This window comes from Mesoplodon mirus (assembly GCF_964341445.2).
Source record: "Mesoplodon mirus genome assembly, chromosome: 1".
In the NCBI taxonomy this organism is placed as follows: domain Eukaryota; kingdom Metazoa; phylum Chordata; class Mammalia; order Artiodactyla; family Ziphiidae; genus Mesoplodon; species Mesoplodon mirus.
Window position 1 is genome coordinate 30,507,755 of NC_138976.1, and position 21,178 is coordinate 30,528,932.

Genomic DNA, 21,178 nt, shown 5'->3' on the forward strand with positions numbered 1-21,178 from the left:
TGTTCTGCTAAAGCAAACTTTAATAATACAGAGTTATAGAAGGGATACACTAAGCATGATTCGCGTCTCTAGAGAAATGATTCTCTGGCTACACCTTATTTGACTAACTCCTAGTTATTCCTCATGACACATTCAAGAAGCTGGTCCTGGCCCTGTCAGCACCCCTTGTGAGAACAGGTGCTGGTCCTGGCCCAGCACCCCGTGTGAGAACAGGTGCTCCTGCAGGCTGACACCTGCCTGGTGCTCCCTAACACATATGATACTGCGTTCTCACCATCGTGTTCGCTTCTATAGCTGCCAAACCTCAGAGCATCTAAGATTCACTTAGGGACATGCTAAAATGCAATTTCTTGGGCCCAATTCCCAGAGATTCTGAAACAGTGGCTCTAGAGTGGGGTCTAAGAATCTACATTTTAATAAGCATCTCTTGTATTTCTAATGCAGGGTGTCTGGGGACCATCCTTTTAGGAATGTTGTTTTATTTACATATTCTGTCCACCAGACTATGCCTCTGGAGCACAGACTGTGTCTTTTATCCTTGTATCACGGTGTCCAGATCAAGCAAAGAATTACTGATCAGTGAATGATGGCTGGATAATAAATACTAGGAGATGGGATCAGGGCTGGGAAGATTCCGGAAGTATCCGAGCAACATCACAGGAGATTTCCTTTCAGCTGTACAGGTCCGAGAAGGGCCCAGAGGTATTAGGATGATCCCCAGGCTGCATCCCAACAGTAAGCAGGACTCCTAGTCACTAGAACTATATTCCCAGAGATGCCAAGTGACATCCTGAGTGTCCCAGTATCCCTAAGGTATCCCTAAGGTAAACGGGAAGAAGGTAGGAAAGCTGGTGGCTTCAACTGAGGTCTGGCATGGAAAGCCTGACACTAACCACTGTGGAACAATGGGGCTCAGAAAACTGGGCTCTGTATCCATTTATTTGCCAGATTATTTCACCTAGCTGTGTCTCCACTGCCTCACCTGTCAAGTGAGGGACGAAGAAACCTCTCTGAGCTCCGGACAGAACAGGATATACACACGAGCTGAGCCTCAGTGACCAGGCGAGTACCACACCCCTCCTGAGAATGAAAAGCCGGAGCAGCACTCGACACTGGGCTGAGCCAAGTCCAGAAGAGCCTCCCCCCTCCGGAGCAGGGCTGCTGAAGGGTGGGAGGCCGACCCCACTGCACTTGCGATGGGTCTAGGTCACAAGCAACACTCTTGAGACCAGGGAGCATGCGCAGTGCATTTACAAGCCATTTCTGGTAAGTCAATTGGCTCTGCGGATGAGAACAGCTGGATGTGATCAAACTCCAACTGCCTCTCAGTGAATCCTCCGAATGAGAAAGAACCAAGAGGCTGATTAAACAGTCAACGACCTTTTTTTTTTTTTTTTTTTTTTTGAGGTACGCAGGCCTCTCACTGCTGTGGCCTCTCCCGTTGCGGAGCACAGGCTCCGGACGCACAGGCTCAGCGGCCATGGCTCACGGGCCCAGCCGCTCCACGGCATGTGGGATCTTCCCGAACTGGGGCACGAACCCGTGTCCCCCACATCGGCAGGCGGACTCCCAACCACTGCGCCACCAGGGAAGCCCAGTCAACAACCTTTGACAGTGCACGTGCACGTGGTGGTGAGGCCGCCATGCGGCAAGGCAGCAGGGCGGGCTAAGATCCCTGGCTACAAAGAACTTGAATTCTGGTCACATGGATACCACACGTGGATGCAGATTCACACACCACCACCACCAAGCTGCAGCCAATGTGTGCGCAGGAAAGCAGCGCCGTGGGGCGCACTGGTTCTCAACCTTGGCTCCCGGGAGACGCGATCAGAACTTCTGGGGCTGAGACCCAGGCATCAGAATTTTCTAACACTCCCCAAGGTGATTCCAGCCAAGTTTGGGAAACAATAGTGCAGGGAAAAGATCAGGGGTGTGGGATCAGAATAACCTAACTTTGATGCTGGACTCTGCTGTTTATGAACTGTGTGGCTTTGAGAAGTTCATTTTGCCTTCCTGAGCCTGAGATTTCTTACCTAAGAGGTAAGGGTAACAGTACCCACTTTTCGAAGGTATGAGGATTAGACATATTTACGTGTAATGCATGAATAGTAAGCAACGGGCTCACTGTAGGTGCTCAAAAAATGATAATAATTTTGTGATTATTGAGAGGGTTTATTTCCCTCACCTTTACTAGTGTACCACCATGAAGTGTAGAGAAAAGGTAAGGACACAGGCACTGCCCTCAAGGAACTTCCAAGGATGATAAGGGAGATGAAGAGGCAAATCAACAGAGAAAGCAGAGGGATGAGAGAGCCAGAGGAAGGCAGCGGACGGAAGCATTTGACCCAGGTGAGGCTTATGATCTGCAAGTGTTTCAAGGGGGAAGTCAGGCTGAACAGGCCAAAGCTAAATTCTGGAAAAGGACAGGGAGCCAGAAGTCTCCAGAGGCTGTAGCTGGTGAGGAGAGAGTAAGGAAGGCCTCCCGTGATGGCAGGGACAGGATACCCTGTAGTCATAGTGCTGTGTACACCAGGTTCTCAATGTTTCTGAATGAATAAATAAATGTACAAGCAGATAAACATAGAGGAGATTCCTCAAAACCTAAGATTTGGGGAGTAGGATGGGAGAAGGAAGAGGACGAGGTATAGTATGAGGCCAGAGTTGGGTGGCTTTGTACCTCTGGTCTCAGTTTTCTCCATTTTGTTGTTGGCAGGAAAATGAGTGGAGAGGCCAAGAATATTGAGAAAGCCTGATGTCTGAAATGGCCCTTCTCCTCTTGGCCTAGCTAACTCCTACCCTTCTTTATGACTTGGGCCATAAGTCACCTCCTCCAGGAAGCCTGCCCTGATGTTCCACCCTCAAGCTGAGTCAGGTGGCCATCCTCTGTGCCCTAACAGCCTCCTAAGTGTGCTTCCCCCAAGCTGCAGTTGTCTGAGACCACATCTTTTTCCCCAGAAGAACAGAAGTGCCTGAGGGCCAGGACTTTGGAACTCGAAAGCACAGCAGTGCCTGGCACAGAGAAGGCTACCTGGCAATGGTGGATGATGGAGGAATGGATGAACACAAATGAGTGAATCAAGTAATGAACTGAGGTGACTGCTGCGGATAGGGAAGGGTGAAACAGGACCTGAGTGTGAAACAAACCAGGTCAAGATAGCGTTAGAGTTTCTCTAAGCCCCCTCAGCTGCATCAGCCCAGGTCAGGAAGACAGGTGAGTGGGAGCTGGAAGCAGAGTGTTGGAAGTGTCAATAACAGGGTAAATGGGGATGACAGCAGCATCTACGTCACTGCACTGAGCTGGGGGTTAAATGAGAAAATGCACCTGAAGTCCCAGCATAATGCCTGAAACCAAGACAAGTTCTCAATAAGGACGGCTAATACCATCATCACTTTCAGGAAAGACACCTCATTAGCTTCATTGTTAGTTTGATCCTAAAGCATATGCTTTCAGAATAGATAAGAACATAGAAGTGACTTTGCCAACTAAGTCAATACTGAATTTATGATCTAAGGTATATGCACGTGTGTGTGTATGTGTGTTATGTATTTGCCTGGCTGAGCTCCTGAGTCAGACAGAACTATTGAGTTCTTTCTGCTGACACTGTCTATAGGTGAAGAAAAGGTTAAAGCTAACCAATTTGCCTATTCAAAGCTTTAGAAAAGAATAAATAAATCTAGCATTTTGCAGAGAATCAACGGAAATGATTGCCTCTACAGGATCACTGCAAGGATGGGCATAGATGGAAGATGACCAGTAAGAAAAACCAGTCATTGGAAACAAGACAGAGAACACAATGAAAGAGACAGTCACTTACTTGGCCATTTAACTTTGCCCACATGAGCTGACATGACCTTGATTTTCTTATCTGTAATGTGTAAGTTGTAGAAGATGATCTCAGAGGTCTTCTTAAAGTTGGTACTGAAAGGTATACTTGGGGTAAAACTAAATCAGCACTGGACATGGCATCAGAAAATGTGAATTCAGGTCCCAGTTCAGCTGTTTCCCAACTGTGTAATCATGAACCTCACTTTTCTGAATCTCTCTTGGGCCTCAGTTTCCTTAGGTGTAAGAAGGGTTAAAAATATTCACAGCTTGTTGTGAACACCAAGATCAAGAAAGTGAAAGTACTCTTCTGGAGGGAAAGGGCCTCAAGAGTTTACAAGGGTAACTGAGAGGATATAAATGCTGCCACAGAATATGGTCATCAGGGAGCTGGACAGGTCACTAAACTATACATGAGTCCTTGCTGCCTGCAGAGAAGACCAAAAGTCCCTGTCCGGCAAAAGGCGCCTAGAGCTTTCCTGTTGCCGTGTCTCTGATATGGACCAAAATACTTGAGGAGCCAGCGGCGGCCTGTCCTTTTCCACAGAGTTTTGCTTTGGGTGCAGGGAGGTAGGGCAAAGAAAAGGAGAAAAAAAAAAATTCAGGAGCTTGGAGTCTAAAGAACAAAACAAGTGAAGTGTGTGTTTGTGGGCTGAGGACAAACAGGACAGAATCCTCAGTTCCTTGCCAGTCCTCTGGGCCAGGCAGGCTAAGGAAACGCTTCCATGGCAGGAGAGAGAGGGGTGTGGAGGGGAGGGGCACTGCAACGTTGCGGGGGTGGGGGATACCTTCATGGCCACGTAGTGTTCCTTCTGCTTCTTCCCAGCCTGCCTGCGTGCCGTGGAGAAGGAGGGGAGCAGGGAAGAGGGAGGGCAGCGGCCCCGGAAGGCGGAGGAGGGAAGCCCTCAGCAGAGCTGGCGGCGGGGTTACTCCCGGTCAGTGCCCTCCAGTCCCCAGCTCCGGTTTCAAGATCGCTGTAGTCTCTTTTGTTCAACATGAAAAGAAACCACAGGATCAGCTGCTTGAGAAGTGGGTGGAGGAGGCAAATGAAAAAAAAAAGAAGTCCAGAAAGAGATCGCATCAGCTTCCCAGGCCCAAATACTCTTCTTAAAAGGACCCCAGGAGGGTCTCCCAGCCCTGACCCTGTCAACAGCCTGGAGGGGCCACGGCCAGATTCTCGCTCCTGGCTTGACTCAGCCTAAGCCGGGCCTTCTAAACAAGACTCCAAAACATTTCTCTGCCAGAAAAGGGCTGGGAACAAACATACTCAGGTGTCTTCTGGGGTATTTTTTGTTGTTTTGGTTTGTTTTCCTGATGCTAGGGCTCCACTTTCTTCTTCAGGGATAGCTCCCGCCTGCTTCACTGAGACGGCTGGACCCTCCCCGGGAAAACCAGGGCTTCTCTGGGAATTTCAGGGCTCTGAAGAGGGGGGTAAGGCAGGATAACCTGGCTGCTTCCTGGAGTGACTCCTTAGGGCCCATGAGAGGAGGCCGGGAGCCTGGGGTACACACAGCCTCAGGACCTCCCTGCTGGTCATCTGGGCCCAGGGTTCCCTACCCAGGAGAAGTTTCCTTCTCTACACTGAGGGCTTGCTGACGGACACCAAGACACCCCTGAAAGATCCCAGGTTCTGGAGTCTGGCAAACCTGGTTCATATCTCAGTTCCAGAATTTTCCAGTTATGTGGCCTTGGAGAAGTCACTTAGACTCTCTGAACCTGCATTTTTCTGTAAATGGAGATCGGCCATACTAGGGGGTGGGTTAAGTAAACACTAACAACACTGAGTGAATACTGACTCACACACACTGCAAGAGAAAATACAAGCTGAAAAATTAAACAAGTTCAAAACAAATGTTGATAAAGTCTTGGATGACACTTATGTGAAGGGTTCCACAGAGAAACCAGAATATTTAGGGTCACACTTCCTGAACCCTTTGTGGCAAGTCCCGGGAAGCCAGAGTCTTCTCCTGAGACCAATGGGAGTATCACAGCTTCAGCAACCACATGTTCCTTATTCTACATAGAATGGAACTTGCGTAAGTTCAACAAACTTCTAAATGGCTACTGAACCCAAAACGCTAGAGCTATGGTTCCAAGTAGCAATATTTCTTGGCACTCCTTGAAGGCAGGAGCCTGTAATAAAAGAGATGCTGTATAAAGACAGGATCCCTGCCCTTGCCTTCCAAGAGAAGGTGGACAGAAGGTCAGGTGAGCAGAGCCGTGAGCCTCCAGCCCACTCTGCCACTCCAGAATCAGTCAACATTGAAATCGGGGGATGGGAAGAGACACGCCACATCTTTCCCAGATCCATCTGCTACGGCAACAGCATACCTGTGTCTTACTGAGAAGTAGGCAAGGTGGGAGAGGTGGTCAGGAGCCCCTGGAATGAGGACGAACATCAGCTGATAAGAAGCTGAATGGTAACCAGGCCCCCAAAGAGCCAGTGAAGACCGTGGACCTAGAAGGGGAGGTGACCTGTTCACACTGGCCAGGAGCTCTGCTAATGCAATGCAGGTGGTGGACACAGTCGGGCTGGCTTGGGAAGCCCAGAAGGAAAAGAAAGATAACACTGGCGAGGTAGCATTGGCCTCAGTGAGTTTGGCACCTAAAGAGAAAAGAGGAAGAGGCAAGGAGCCATCATTAGACAAAGCAAGAAAACAGCTGGGAGAACACTACATGGAGACCCCTTTGTGAAGGCCAGAAAGGTGGAGAGGTGTGGGAGGGTGCCCAGATGAGGCAAGGAACAGAGAGAAGGTGAGATCAAAATAAGAGGAAACAGAGTCTAGAAACAGGAAAGACCACATCAAACAGAAAGGGCAGAGAGAAAAAGAGCTGGGAAAAAAGAAGAGAGTTGGAGGCATTCAGTTCTCACTGACGAGCTGGTCTCTGACTGAAAATGAGACCAGAGGCTCCTAACACAACAAGTTAGGGATTAGAATCAGCATGCAGGGCCGTGAGAAGCCCAGGAACATGGGAAAGGAAGGGTAGATGAATTTATCAATTAGGGGCTGAGAAGGGGCTCTTTCCAGGGTTGGAAAGGAAGAATTGTTCATATATATAAGGTATAAATTACTTCAGTTTTCTTACTTTTAAAATTAATAAAACGTATATTAAGGGACATGGTAGTGCTTTGTCAGCAGAGGAAGGGGATTAACGTGTACCGAGCATCAGATACATTATATGTATTATTTTCTTTCTTTTTTAATACACAGCCATTGTATTTTATTTGGCCATGCCGTGCGGCATGTGGGATCTTAGTTGTGCGACCAGGGATCGAACCCATGACCCCTGCATTGGTTGCCCAGAGTCTTAACCACTGGACTGCCAGGGAAGTCCCTGTATTATTGTCTACAATTCTTAAAGTAAGCTTATGAGAAGGGTATTATTTTTCCCATTTTTCAAATGAGGAAACAGACCCAGAGATGTTAATATCCTGCTCAAGGTCACAGAGCAAGCAAGTGGCAAATCTGAACCCAATCAGCTCTGGCTTACAAAGTTTTGGCTCTTTTTGTTCTATAGGAATTAAATGAATCATTTTATGCTTTTAAAATGCTTCATAATGATTTTGGCATCATAAGCTGGTGACACCACGCATGCGTCCTGGTACTGGAATAAGGTGAAGTGGCAGCATGGGATGGTGCAAGGATGCTGAGCCTTGAGGTCAGAGAGACCCTGATTAAATTCACAGCCTTACTCTGTGACCTTGGGCAAAAGATGTAACCCTGTGAGCCTCAGTTTCCTCATCAATAAAATGGGGATGATAACACCAAGCTGGTGCTGTTGTAAAACTTGAATGTCACAACATATTTAAATGTAAAACGGCATCATAACCTGGTACAGCTTAGTGTGTTGGATAAAGTGTCACTCTAAGATTGCCTTTCTGTGCCTCAATGCAACAGCGATGAGAGGGCTAGAAATGCGAAGATTTTAAGGAGAAACAAACTGGACTTCCAAACTGCTCTTTGCCACCCACAAGGTAAATAAATCTCATACTGGAAAAGCAAGAGACATGAAACACTGCTGTTGAGGTTAACAACCCAAACTCTTTAAAGGCAGCCTGATATTATGTGGCACATGCCTTCCTGGAATCATGTACAACTGTGTTTTCTATTCTTGTCTGGGTAAAGCTGACCTTTGATTTGCTTTAGTTCAAGCAATACTTCAACACAGCAGTGCAGCACTGAATCCCCCTGATGGCAGACCAAGCTGGGGCCAAGCCCTACCCTGGATGGAAACCAACAGCCTAGGCTTTGAGAGGCTGCCTGGGTTTGACAGGTCTGGGAAACTTTCAAACTATGAAACTCTAAGGCTTCAAATTAGAACTTCTGATAAGTGCATAGGGATGTGAATTGCAATCATCCAAAGATTTCAAGGAATTTCCAGTTTGATGACATAATGTTGACACATAGGTCAACTGATCTCCCAAGATGACCCACGGGGGCCCCACAAGGACAGAAAACAAAGTTCGAGGCTGCAGCCTCAACTTCAGCAGCTGCCCAAATGGAAGGAAGGGGTTTAGGCAGGGAAGAAGTGGCTGTGAGTCACAGGATGTTCTTTGTACACGGGCTTTGGGGAACGTTCCGCCCATGTCTGTTACCACGAAGCTGGGAAATGGAGGAAGCCTGGCATTTCCCTCGGAAGCCCTCTTGTCTCTGCTCTGATCCCAGTCCATCCATGCCCAGTATCTTGTGACCTGGGAACTTTTCTGGCTACCCTGGGCTGCTCTCTTGAGGCTGTAATAACATACTAGCAGAGTATGGAAGTCTGAAGTTCTAGTCCTATTCCTCCCTTTTGCCAGCTGTGCTTCCTTAGGCAAGTTACTTAGCCTCTCTGAACTTCAGCTCCTTCGTGTGCACAAAAAGGAACAAAATTCCCTATCTCACGTGATGGTCCTGCAATGAAGTAAAGTCTAAGCCTGGTGCTCCTGATGTGCCAGATACGGTACTAAATGCTTTATGCTTATCTCAGGATTCCCTACAACAGCCCTAAGAGAGGGCTGTTATCCCCATTTTGAGGAAACTGACACACAAAGATGCTCCAGAATTATCTAAGGTCACACAGCCGGTAAGCAGCAGAGCCAAGATCTGAACCAAGGCAGTCTGGCTGCCAGGTATGCTGAGTCTCTTAATACTAAACTGTACTGCCCCAGTGGATGTTTACAAGATGCTAACTTTACAACCCTTTCCCTCAACTCCCTGCCACAGCCAGTCTCCAAAGCCTGCCCTGCCCTCAGGGGATCAGGTCTTTCTGACTTTGAAAGATCAAAGCAGAATCAAAGGTCCATGCAGTGAGTTCTCAGTATTACCAGTAAACCCAACAGCCAGAAAGTTATGATCCATTTCCCTAAGGAAAGTCCAGCACAACCCTCAGGACTTATTTCATAAAAGTCTTGGTCAGAGCCACATCAAAAAGGTCAAACGAGCCAGATTTGTACCATGAGTATATAGAAAATGACAGCCATTCCACTGACACTCAAAAATGTCACCAAAGGGATGGACAAACTCAAGACCCAAGTCAGGGTGTCAGGATGCAGGCAGCGCTGCCCCAGATCTCTCCTCCAGTCCTTCCCCTTCCAACCCGTGACCTCAACGATGTGGGATGTCTTCAACCACTACATACGATACAAACTCGAGAGGGGCCTGGGCCCATGATGCCACCTAGAGATGAAGGAGAGCTGTAGTCTGGATTCCAGGATTTGGGGAAGGAGCAAGGCACTGGGGCAGACAGGATGTTTGAGCTGAAATGTCCAGCAGGAAGCAGGCTAATGAGCCATTAGGTATCGCTAAGCAACATGCTTAAGTAGCTCTACAGGAAGTAAACAGTAAGAAAGCAAAGGGATACCTCCTTCCCTAGCCCAGTCCTGATCTGAGCAGCACCGGCCCTACTGGGAAGGCCTTAGCTCTGGCCTCCCTGCTGGTCACCCAACTGGAAAATGCCAGATTCCCCAAAGAGGATGCAGTGGGCTGGAGTAGTGAGCAAACCTGGAGGGCCAGGTGGAAGAGGAAGCCGAGCAAGTAAGTAGGCAGTGCTTCCTGTCCCCCCAAGCCTCTGGCAGGGGCAGATGCAGCTGTGTGAGGCCTGAGGCTGACACAGTTTGGAGGACTCTATTTAAGAAAAAGAATATTTTTTTTAACATCCTACTTTGGCAATTTTCTGATTGCTGAGATCCCTACCAGCGCCTTGGAAGGGGGCTATGAAAGTGAAACTTCTTTAGCTTCTCAGTAAATCCACTTCAAGCCTCTGGGTTCATGGCAGCCCTTCCAGCAAAGTTCTGGAAGGTAAACCTTGTAGACGAAAGAAAGCCAAGGCTGTGCTTAAGATCTTTTGTCATTATTAGTAATTGAGACCCCTGGTGACTTGGGTTCACACAGTGGATCAACTTGAAAATGACATGTGCTGGGATTTTATACTTTTCAAGGTGCTTTCATTTGACCCTCAGAATACACTGTGAAGGAGAAAGGGCAGGTATTATCTCTAACCTTCATTCCACAAAGACTCACTGGTTGCTTACCATGTGCCTGATTGTACTGCTATCATGCTGATGCTTGTGACAGAGCCACAAGCAAGGCCCAGTCCTGACCTCCAGGAGCTACAGGCAGGGGACGGCCCACATCACAAGTCAGTCCCAGGTGATCCCTCGCCCAAGTACCGACCAAGTTTCCAAGACGAAACATGTTCAGGTTGTTTTGCCAAAGTCCCAATTTCGAGGCAAGGAAAGCTGAGCCCCAGAGAGGATGAACAAACTGGCAAAGCCAAAAGGCAGCCAGGAGCAGACGGGGAGGTAAACTAACTCAGATTAATTGCATGTCAACTGTGTGCTGTGACCTCGCTATCAATCATCTACAATGTCATCTGATTTAATGCTCAACAACCCGCAGAGCAGCTAATCTCCACTTTTCAGGTAAACTGAGGGTCAGAAAGAATCAAAACATGCCCAAGGTTCACACTTAATGAGGCACAGAGCCTGAACTTGCTCTCCAAAGGAATCTCCTTGTGAGGGGGGAGCAAAGTCAGCAAAGACCTATTTCACCATCTTGGTGACATCACTCCCCCAAAACAAATCTTAATACAAAACCCAAAACGCTTTCTCTTACAGCAGCATTTTCCAATCTTCCAGCATTTACAAACTACTCTCACAATTTTCACCACATCCACATAAAACGATGCCTTCTTTAAATTAACTTCAAGTAATTTTTTCCTATTTAACAGCCTCCTAAGCAATAATACCCATGAAATTGCAATTTGAGATGGGTTAAAATGAAAAGTTTTCATCTGTGTACTGATCAAAATCATCTCAGATACCACACAAGACTCACTCAGAGAAACACTCCTCTTGCCAGACTGTATCTCACAGAGACAGAATCTAGACCTGTCACTTGTTCTAGAGTTTTTGAGAATTTGTGCAACGTTTACACTTCCATTGGACTGTAGTCATGGCAGGGACTTAAGAAGAAGGAACACTCCTCACCTGGACCCCCAAACATTAATTTAGCCCCTACTTAACTGGGTGGTTGTAGGTTTAGGAAGAAGATAATAAAATGTCCAAAAAGTTCCAGTGATAAGAAAACTGAGTGAGGGGCCCCTCTGTAAAGCTTCCTACATGCGTTTCTTATGAGGATGGTTTCAAGGATAATTAGACTTGTCTATGACTTAACTCTTAAAACTGGTGGTCTTCCCAGTTGGGAGATTAATAGAACAGCACAAGAGAGCTCTGTAGAAAGAGCACTGCACGGGGCAGTGGAGGTTTAGCTGTGTTCAATTCCCAGAATAACCCTCTGGTGGCTGTGCAAACTTGGGAAAGTCCCTCCCCGCTGCTGGATCAGAGTCTTTTCTAGAACAGAAGTTCCGTATGGACAGAGGCCATATTTGTTTTGTACACCTCTGTGTCCCAGCACCTAGAACAGTGGTTGGGACACATTACATGTTCAATAAATACTGGCTGAACGTTTGAATCAATGAACCCATTTGTCTATAAATGAACTAACTGGCCTCTAAGGTCTCGTCCAATAAGTGGAAATAAAACAATGCCCTAGCCCAGAATACCATGGGACTAGAAAAGAGTATTTGAGCAGACACTCCCCTATCCACAAATTATCAGTGGAGAGGCCAATGGATTTAGCAGGTGAAGTGGAAGGAAAAAACAAGATGAGCCCTCTAACCAGATCACAGGAGCCCGGTAGCCCAGCACAGATGACAACATGGGTTGGGAGGTCTATAAGAGCCTGAATGGCACTGTCCAAAGGGGCTGTCAGTCTCCAGCCTTGGACTGATCCAAGCCTCCAGCCCTGGTCCCACAGTCTCCAATGACTTGGATGAGAACAAAGAGAGCTATTTATCAAATTCCTACATGACAGGCAACAAGCAGCAGCAGCAAATATAACATATGGCAAAACCAAAATCTAAAACGGTCTGGGTAGGAGGAGATGACACAGGGAATCTAAAAATGTAAACTAGAAAAGAGATAGATATTCTCCCTTTAGGTTCAAGAAGCCAACAGCACAATTCAGAAATGGAGAACAAGTGACTTGCAATACTGTATGTTTAAAAGGCTCTGTGGTTTGGGTTGACTGCGCATGGAATATGAGTCAGCAGTGTGACGTGGATGCCAAGAAGCTCACTGCATTAACTGAAATATGGTGCTCAGAGCAAAGGAGACAAAGCTCTTTCTACTCTGTGTTGGAAGACTGTTGTAATTTCTGATAAACTTCAACAAAGACGCAGACACACTGAAACACAACCAACCAGAGAAGAGGCAGAAAAGGGGGTGGTGGTGACATTCCAGAAGAGGAATGGAGGCCATTTAGCCTAGAAAAACAAAAAATTTCAGGAAGGGCGGGGGGAAGAGCTGTCTTTTAACACTTCAAGGGAAATAGATTAGCCTCTTTCTCTGGGAGATAAGCAGACCAGTGAATAGATTCTGATAATTAGAATACCAGTATTCTAATATTGGGTATCCTGCCAATACCTGAAATGAGCTGCCGTGGGAGAGGCAGTTTCCCTCCTCAGCTAGGTAGAGAAGGTTGATGAGGGCAGGACTCTGAACCAAGGATCTTTCCCATCCACAGAGTGACAGTGCAAGAGAGCTGAGCCCATCACGCTGTAAGTAGGGGTGTCGGGGCAGAGAAACAGAGGTCTCCAAGTCAGGATCTACACCAATGTACCCCAGCCTCAGACGCTCTCTGAAATCTAGAGTGCTATTCAAATTCAGCAAAAAGTTACTGATTTCACCTCGGAAGAAGCACCATTTCTGTTGCACTTCCCTCTGGACTGAGGCCTGGCTCAGTGCTGCAAGACAGGCAAAGAAAGGTGGAAGCTCTTAAGAAGCAGCTGCAGTAGAGACCATACTGGGTGAATGGAGAGATAAGCCTGGATGGGAGACAGTCATACTCAGAGATCTCTCTTCAGAGCTGTGCAGAGAAAGTTGTTTGAATGCAGGTTTGGTTTCTCTTCTCTACCCTGACTCATGTCTCTAGTTGCTCTGTGTCTAAGGAAGCACCATCTGAAACAACACCCGCCCCCACCCATAGTCTGTTTCTCTGGCCGTGCAGTGCAGAGGCAGAAGAGCAAGGCCAGGTGCTCAGAAATGCATCACTGACACACAGGAGTAATATTAGCTCCCGTTTATTGAACACCTACTATGTGCCAGAAACTGTGTTAGGGTTACATTTCACATTGCAGGTTACTTATTATTTACAGCTGAAGAAATTAAGGCTCAGAGAGGTTAAATGGCTTGGCCAAGACGGCACCACTCCAAAATAATCATAGCTCATATTCACTAAGTGCTTCCTATGTGCCAGATGCGGTCTTTCAGCAATTAAATGGTTCGTCTCCTTTACTCCTCACAACAATCCTATGAGCTAGGTTCTCCTATTGTCTCCATTTTACAGATGAGAAGAGTGGCCCCAAAGGGGTCTAAAGGACTGATTCACAAAGTCACCAAGCTACAAAGTAATACATCGTAGCACTCTTTCCTCTTGGTCACACTGTCTCTGCAGTGGAAGAAATAACCCTGACTCTGTCTCTGGTCCACCAGGCAGGGGGCCCCCAGCAGATAAGGAAGGACTAATGCTTTGATTGGTGATTGCTACCCCTCTGTGTCCTGTGCTGAGACAGACAGGTGTGCAGGATGGGGGCCTATAGGGCAAGAAAACAGCATCCAGCCTGACTGTGCATCTAGGAGTGGTCCAGCTGGGAGCTCCTCGAAGCTGACCCAGGAGCCCAAGCACAGTCACACCTGTCTCTGATGTGAAATGACACCTCCCCCGCACCACCCCACACTGCTTGGCCTTCCTTTGTTGGCAGATCCCACCCTGCTCACTGCCTCTTTTCCTGCCCAGGGAAAGCACAGTCTGGCTTCCCAAGAGAAAGTTCCATTCCAAGCCTGGTTTAAACTCCAGCACTTTATACCATTTCTTCTTTCGCCAAGTGGATGGCAAACTGGGAGTCCTCTCAGCAAAAGCTGGCCCACCCCATTCCTCCCAAACACCAAACTGAGAAAAAAAGTACTTTCCTGGAGCAGTGGCAGCAGCTAACTCCTGATGATGGCTGCAATTTATCATTCATGCTATTTAGAACCACCGGTGCATGGAGATGATAAAAAGCAGACTGACTCTCAGTCAGCTTCGTTATTGCTTTTAAATTCTCTACAGACCACGCAGGCCAACACGGCCTGCACCCAGGGGTCTGCTCCCACCGTCCCCTGCCCCCACGTGGTAGGCCGCGGCCTGGGAGGCTGCTCCGTGGTGACTTCTGCAACCAGTGCCTCGGCCAGCAAGCTGCCTGCTCTTAGACGCTTCCTAGATGGCATGCAGTAAACTGCCCGGGCACACCCCGGATCAGAGATGAAGGTGTCAATTTTTTTTTTTTTTTTAGAAGATGTTGGGGGTAGGAGTTTATTAATTAATTAATTTATTTTTGCTGTGTTGGGTCTTCATTTCTGTGCGAGGGCTTCCCCTAGTTGTGACAAGCAGGGACCACTCTTCATCGCGGTGCGCGGGCCTCTCACTATCGCGGCCTCTCTTGTTGCGGAACACAAGCTCCAGGCGCGCAGGCTCAGTAGTTGTGGCTCACGGGCCTAGTTGCTCCGCGGCACGTGGGATCTTCCCAGACCAGGGCTCGAACCCATATCCCCTGCCTTGGCAGGCAGATTCTCAACCACTGTGCCACCAGGGAAGCCCAAGGTGTCACTTTTTAAAGCTCAGAGTTCAAGTACCCACCAGACTAAATCAAATGACCTGGGGGAAGATGAATTGCATTTTCCTTTTAGAAATGAATGCTTAACTTTCACTTCTCCAAATCAAGTTGCAACTTTAACTGCTCTTACATGCACAGAAGTATCCCGTCTGTAAATCTTCTTATTCATGGCAACCATATGGCCAACTCCAAAAAAATGAGGTTGGCAGCAACCTGCCCCCCTAACGGTCCTAACGCCAGGCCAGTGCCATTCCTCTCTGGGGGGTTTTCTTCTGTGTCCCCAGAGGAGGCCAGCACACTCACTGAGTCCCTAGTTTCTTCTCAAATACATCCTGCAGAGAGGCCTTACAGCCCAGCCACTGAGGAGGAAAACCCCACAGGGAAGAGCTAAAAGGAACAAGCGCCAGGCCGCCTGGGCTGCTGTCTCTCCCTGGTGCAGGTTAACTTCCAATTACGAACCAATTCACGGAAGGCTTTTGCTTACCTGAGCTGGAACGCTCGATCTGGTACAATGTCCTTAGAACTTGGCGTATGTTCTTCATGCTGGTGTCTCTGTGGCTGTACAAAAGAAGTCGCCGAGCATCTGAGAACAGGCGAGACACACTGCAGGGGGTGCAAGAAAAGTAGAAAAGCCCTGGTTAGGCCAGCTGTCTCTCCAGCTTGAACAAAGTACCTGCCAGGAAGACCCAGCCTGGCTGCAGGGTCCTCCGGGGGCCGGCCCTGACCCACTCCTGCTGCCCCCTCCTCCAACTTCACTGAGACCCTATGCTCACAGCCACCCAGCCAGCAACCCTGCCCCAAATACTCGTCCTCATGTGTCCACACAACCAAATCTTACCAGCCGTCAAGGGCCAGCCCATGTTGCCGCCTCTCCAGGAAGCGCTCTCTCTCTCTCTCTCTCTCTCTCTCTCTCTCACACACACACACACACACACACACATGCACACAGGTCCCCAGGACCAACTTATCCAAAAGACACAGCAGACACAGTGCCTAGGGCCCAGCATACTCTTATGGGTCCACAAAAAATTTTAATTCCTTTTAAAATCAGAAAAAAACAATTCAGAAATTCAGAATGAATGCATATGATAATGAATCCAGCCTGGATTATACTCATCTTTATACCAACACAGTTACAAAATAACATTTTTAATATTGTTGCAAGGAAGAAGGGGTTCATGAAAGCCACAAAGCCTAAGGTCCATGAACATTATCACGTGGCCCTGACTGCCTGGCGGCAGCGTCCTCTAAACTATCCTGCTACATCTCTTGCAGTTCTTAATCCTTTCTAACTCATGCCATGGTTCTGTGCCTTCCAAGAATCTTCAACGGCTCATTTGGGAAACACTTATTCAGCCCTAATGTCTGTTGTTGGAGCCAGGAGCCAGGAATACAAAAGTGAAGAAAGCAGCATCCTGGCCCTCAGGGAGCTCACACCCAGGGCTGAGAAAGACTTGCAGATGAAAGACTGCTGCAGTGTGATAGGTCAGCAATGGAGGAAGAGAGGTGATCTGAAAGCAGAGAGGACCAAACTCTCCCAGCCTTGGCTGTGAGCTCCTTGAGGACAGGCCCCTCCCTCTGCACAGCTCTGTATCCCCAGCTCCTGGACCAGCCGTTTCCCACACACAATAAGTGTTTGCTAACTGAGTGTTTGCTCATTAACGGATGAAGCTGATGTGCTATGTCTCCCTTCTCTACTTACCCGCCAGTTTTTGGAGGAAAAGCCCCCCAACCACAGGACTTTCATCTACATAACGTTACTCCTAAAATGCACGAAGTGAGGTCACACAGTCTTACATCCTGGCGGCATTTCTCTTTGGTCTCATTCTTTGGACTTTATCACACAAACCGTCACAAAAGAAGCTTCACTCAAACCCAGCCATTCAAAATTCCCCGGAGGTTGAGAAGGGAAAGGAAAAGTATTAACTGACAAGTTTGGGAATGAAAACCTGATCCGGTACTTACATGGACTTGTTAAAGTTTCCAACAACCCCCGGAGCCTCACCAGGAGTCGGATAACGGAAACAGGGGTTATTGGCATTACAGATAATCCCCTGAACCCAAGGAAGTGTTCCTGCAGAGGGCATGGCTTTGTTTGGAAAGTGGCCTGTTGAAACCGAGGAGAAGAAAAACAGAAGGAGAAACATTAATTCTTTGAAGGATCTGGGACTTGATAGGAACCTTTATCTCTTTTGGTTCCACCAAACATTGCTCCATCCCAAATCCATCTGTCCCATTCCCCACATCCCTGAGACCTGCCACCCTGGACTAATCTGACCCTGAGCTGGAAATGTGGCATCAGATAGCGGTTCTTAATCTACTTGCTATAGTCTGTTGAGTGGGATTCATGACAGCAGCCTTGGGGAAGTGACCAGAGGTCACTTATATACAGAAGGTGCCTGGAGGGCAGCAAGTACTGGCTCCTCATTCCTTCATCTTCTACCACTCACCTTGCCTTTCAGAGACACAGAGGTGCCCTGGCGAGGACCTAATCTAATTCCTTCACACTTGAAGGAGGAAACCACGGCAAGATAAAGTGGCTGATGAAGAACACTCAGGGAGTCAGTGGCCAGGACGGACCAGGGGTAGAACCCACATTTCTGTGATCCCAGTCATGCTCCTTTCCTTCCACCTGTGGCCTCCTTTATCTGCTAGCTTTTCTCAGTGCCCCTGGTACTGTCCTCTGTGACCTCTGTTCACCTTCTCCACTAGCTCCCAAGGTCCTCAAAGGCACCTAATGAACGTGCTGACTTGGGGTCAGATGCCATCTCTGAAGCTATGTTAGTTGCTGTTGCTGCTTCTCCTCCCATCAGAGCACCGAGCCCCATCCAACAGGCCATCTCCTCTCTGTCCCCTTCCCTTCATTACGGAGGACCTTCTCACAAACAGTAGGACTGCATGTACAGGGGCTGGTGTGCTACGTCAAAGACCATGGGGCTGCTTATGGGGATCAAGATAAATGTGCCCTGGAACCAGGGGCTCTTAACCTGAGACCAAGCACGTGTGGATTCCTGTGACGGAAAGGCTGAGGCTCCACGCTCATCATATTCTCAGGGTTATCTGTGACCCCAAAAGAGTTAACAACCATTAAGAACCATGGCTCTGAGTAGTGAAGAGCCATATAGCTTCACAGGCTTTAGGGTCAAACCAACTGGGATTTACATCCAGTCTCTGCAACTTGCTAAGCAGTGACTTTGGCCAAGTCACTGACCCCTTAACCTTCAGTTTCCTCATCTATAAAATGGTGGTTACAATACAACCGATTTCGCAGAGCTGCAGTGAGTTTTTACAAGCAAAGCATGCTGCAGAGTGCCTGGCAGAGATTAAGGCTCAGTGAATGGGCCCGTTAGGGTTACTGAGGCGCTGTGGTGGTCAACCTACAGTAGTACTTCCTTGGCTCTTGCCCAGCCAGGAACACTCCTTCCATCACACAGAGCCCCCCCCCACTCCCCCAGGCAGAAACCCAGTTTTATTCAGCTTACTATTTTCATGCAAATGGGCTAACAGAGTCTCCCCAGAAGTTCACCCACAGCCAGGACTTGTTACACTTTGCATTTCAATATTGGGGTCCTTCTATCTTTCTTTTTCTTCTATCCACATTCCAACCAGAGAGGCAACATCCAAAGCAAGGATGAACCAAGATCTGGACCCTGTGGCCACCCTCTGCAGGGACTCTGGCCTGTTGAACATTTACTCAGTTAATCCCCTTATCTCCCTGTTAACAGTTCAAGGAAAACCAAACAAGGTCCCTTGCCTAAGTCAGCGGCTCCTCATTCAGGGGAGATTTATGTAAACCAACCAAATACTCAAAGGACCAAGGGATTCTCCCCTTTAACCTCCAGGAAATACTGGCACCAAAGGCAGGGTGATGTTGGTCCAGCACACCAACAACGTGCTTCAGTCTAAACCTTGATGAGTGAAGAAAAGACCCTTCCTCGTGTGTCATGTCCCACCTGATTTGCAAATAAAAGCAGGGTGAGGACTTGGCATTGGTGCACAGGATGACAATCAAGTAGCTTAATGGAGTCTCATGACCCAGGGAAGTGATTAGGACCTTGATGGGTCTGGGTCAAACTCGGAAAGATTTATGGGGAAGAATTATATACCTATCCTTTGTTCCTAGAGACAAGACACCTCTGTAAGCCTCACCTTAACTCTCTGCCCTTCCAGCTAGGTCCCTAGAAGGCGGTGAGAACAGGAAGTAAGGTTGCAGTAAGTACACAGATGGACGGCAAAAGTCTTATCTATCTTCCATAGGTATAGGAATTTCACAACATTTCTGAGAATTGATGGTCTGGATTCAGAGAGATTTGGGTCAAAATTCAACAACTTGCCCAAGATCACAACCTCAGCAAGTGGCATAGCCAGGATCCAAACAAACTCGTCTGCCTGATACCAAGGCCTGCACTATTTCCCTTACACCGTCTTGTCTGCTTGTGATAATTCCTGAGAAAGAATAGCTTATCAGATGAAAAGGCTGAGTTTTCCCTAAAATGTGTACTTCAGTGGGGCTTAGGGTAATGCTTATACAAAATCAAATACACACTTGTTCATCAATCTTTGAGGTTCCAAACAAGAAAGCAGTGTTACCTTCCAGGCCCACAAACTGAGTGTGTATTTCATTGTAAGCTCTTTCTCTTTTTGGTGAAATCAGAAAATCACATCTGGTAGAATGTTTTGACATTTCGTGGGGTTTTTTAAAACTTGAATATGTATAATGTGTACTAGCAAATTAGCAGGTAAATAACTGCCACTACGTGCCCTGAGAGACACGGAACCAGACCAAGAACACAATTCAAAGGTGACCCCAGCCCTACCTCTTCCCTGGAGAACTGTATCCTGCACACCTATAGGGCTGGTGGGATGTGGGTAGAGCTGATTAATGACAGGAAAAGTCACTGGAGCCATGGAAGAGAGGTCCCAGCCAAACCTCCCCCACAAATGCTGATCTTTTAGACTGGGACATTTTTGCAGTATTAATCCATCCAGCAAGCCCAGCCAGGAGAGAAAGACTGTGACTGTGGGATAACACAACAACCATATGGGGTAGGTCTTATTATTCCCTTTTTATAAATTTATTTATTTTTTATTTTTGGCTGCATTGGGTCTTCATTGCTGCATGCAGGCTTTCTCTAGTTGTAGTGAGTGGGGGCCCTCTTCATTGCAGTGCGAGGGCCTCTCACTGCAGTGGCTTCCCTTGTTGCTCAGTAGTTGTGCCTCATGTGCTCCAAAGCGCAGGCTCAGCAGTTGTGGCACATGGGCCCAGTTGCTCTGCGGCATGTGGGATCTTCCTGGACCAGGGCTCGAACCAGCGTCCCCTGAATTGGCAGGCAGATTCCCTAACCACTGTGCCACCAGGGAAGCCCTATTATTCCCTTTTTATAGAGATGAGAAAAACCAGGTGCAGAGAAGCCAAACCACTTGCCCAAGGTGACATACCTGTGTTGAAGCCGGGATTCAAACCTAGGTAACCTGACACCTAGAGCTTGTGTTCTCAGCCACTACTGTATTCTCTATGCTCACTGAAAAGGCCGTCATCCAAACACATGATTGGGAGTCAGATGACCTGAGCTTTATTTCGTCACTGTCACTTGATACATATGTGACCTCGGGCAATTCCCTGCACTCCTCTGAGCCTCAATTTACTTATCAAGAAATTAAAGCAAATGATAGCAATTATAAAGTCCATTATACAAGGTTGTTATGAGAATCAAATGAAATAATATTAGTCAATCTGAGATGTTCTACACAAATGCTGCTTAAAATTGTATGTTCCATGATTTGCAACTGTGTGATAAAGACATACGGCAGGGACCAGATGATAGTGGTATTAAGGTATTGCCTTAGGGGGCATGCATGCATGTATGTATGTATGTATGTATGTATGTATGTATTTATTTATTTATTTATTTATTTATGGCTGTGTTGGGTCTTAGTTTCTGTTCGAGGGCTTTCTCTAGTTGCGGTGAGCGGGGGCCGCTCTTCATCGCTGTGCGGGGGCCTCTCACTATCGCAGCCTCTCTTGTTGCGGAGCACAGGCTCCGGACACGCAGGCTCAGTAGTTGTGGCTCACAGGCCCAGTTGCTCCGCGGCATATGGGATCTTCCCAGGCCAGGGCTCGAACCCGTGTCCCCTGCATTGGCAGGCAGATTCTCAACCACT

The 21,178-nt window shown here is 47.7% G+C and overlaps 1 protein-coding gene across 4 annotated transcripts in view; it reads right to left on the reverse strand.

Moving 5' to 3' along the window:
- ABCA1 (ATP binding cassette subfamily A member 1) overlaps positions 1–21,178 on the reverse strand; it is a 140,221-nt gene that overhangs the window by 86,519 nt on the left and 32,524 nt on the right. For all 4 annotated transcript variants that reach the window (XM_082645342.1, XM_082645344.1, XM_082645341.1 and 1 more), the window contains exons 4-5: positions 16,982–17,123; positions 15,501–15,619 (exon numbers count right to left, since the gene is read on the reverse strand). In XM_082645342.1, the coding sequence (XP_082501468.1) occupies positions 15,501–15,619; positions 16,982–17,123 (261 nt within the window). The remainder of the gene's footprint in view (positions 1–15,500; positions 15,620–16,981; positions 17,124–21,178) is intronic.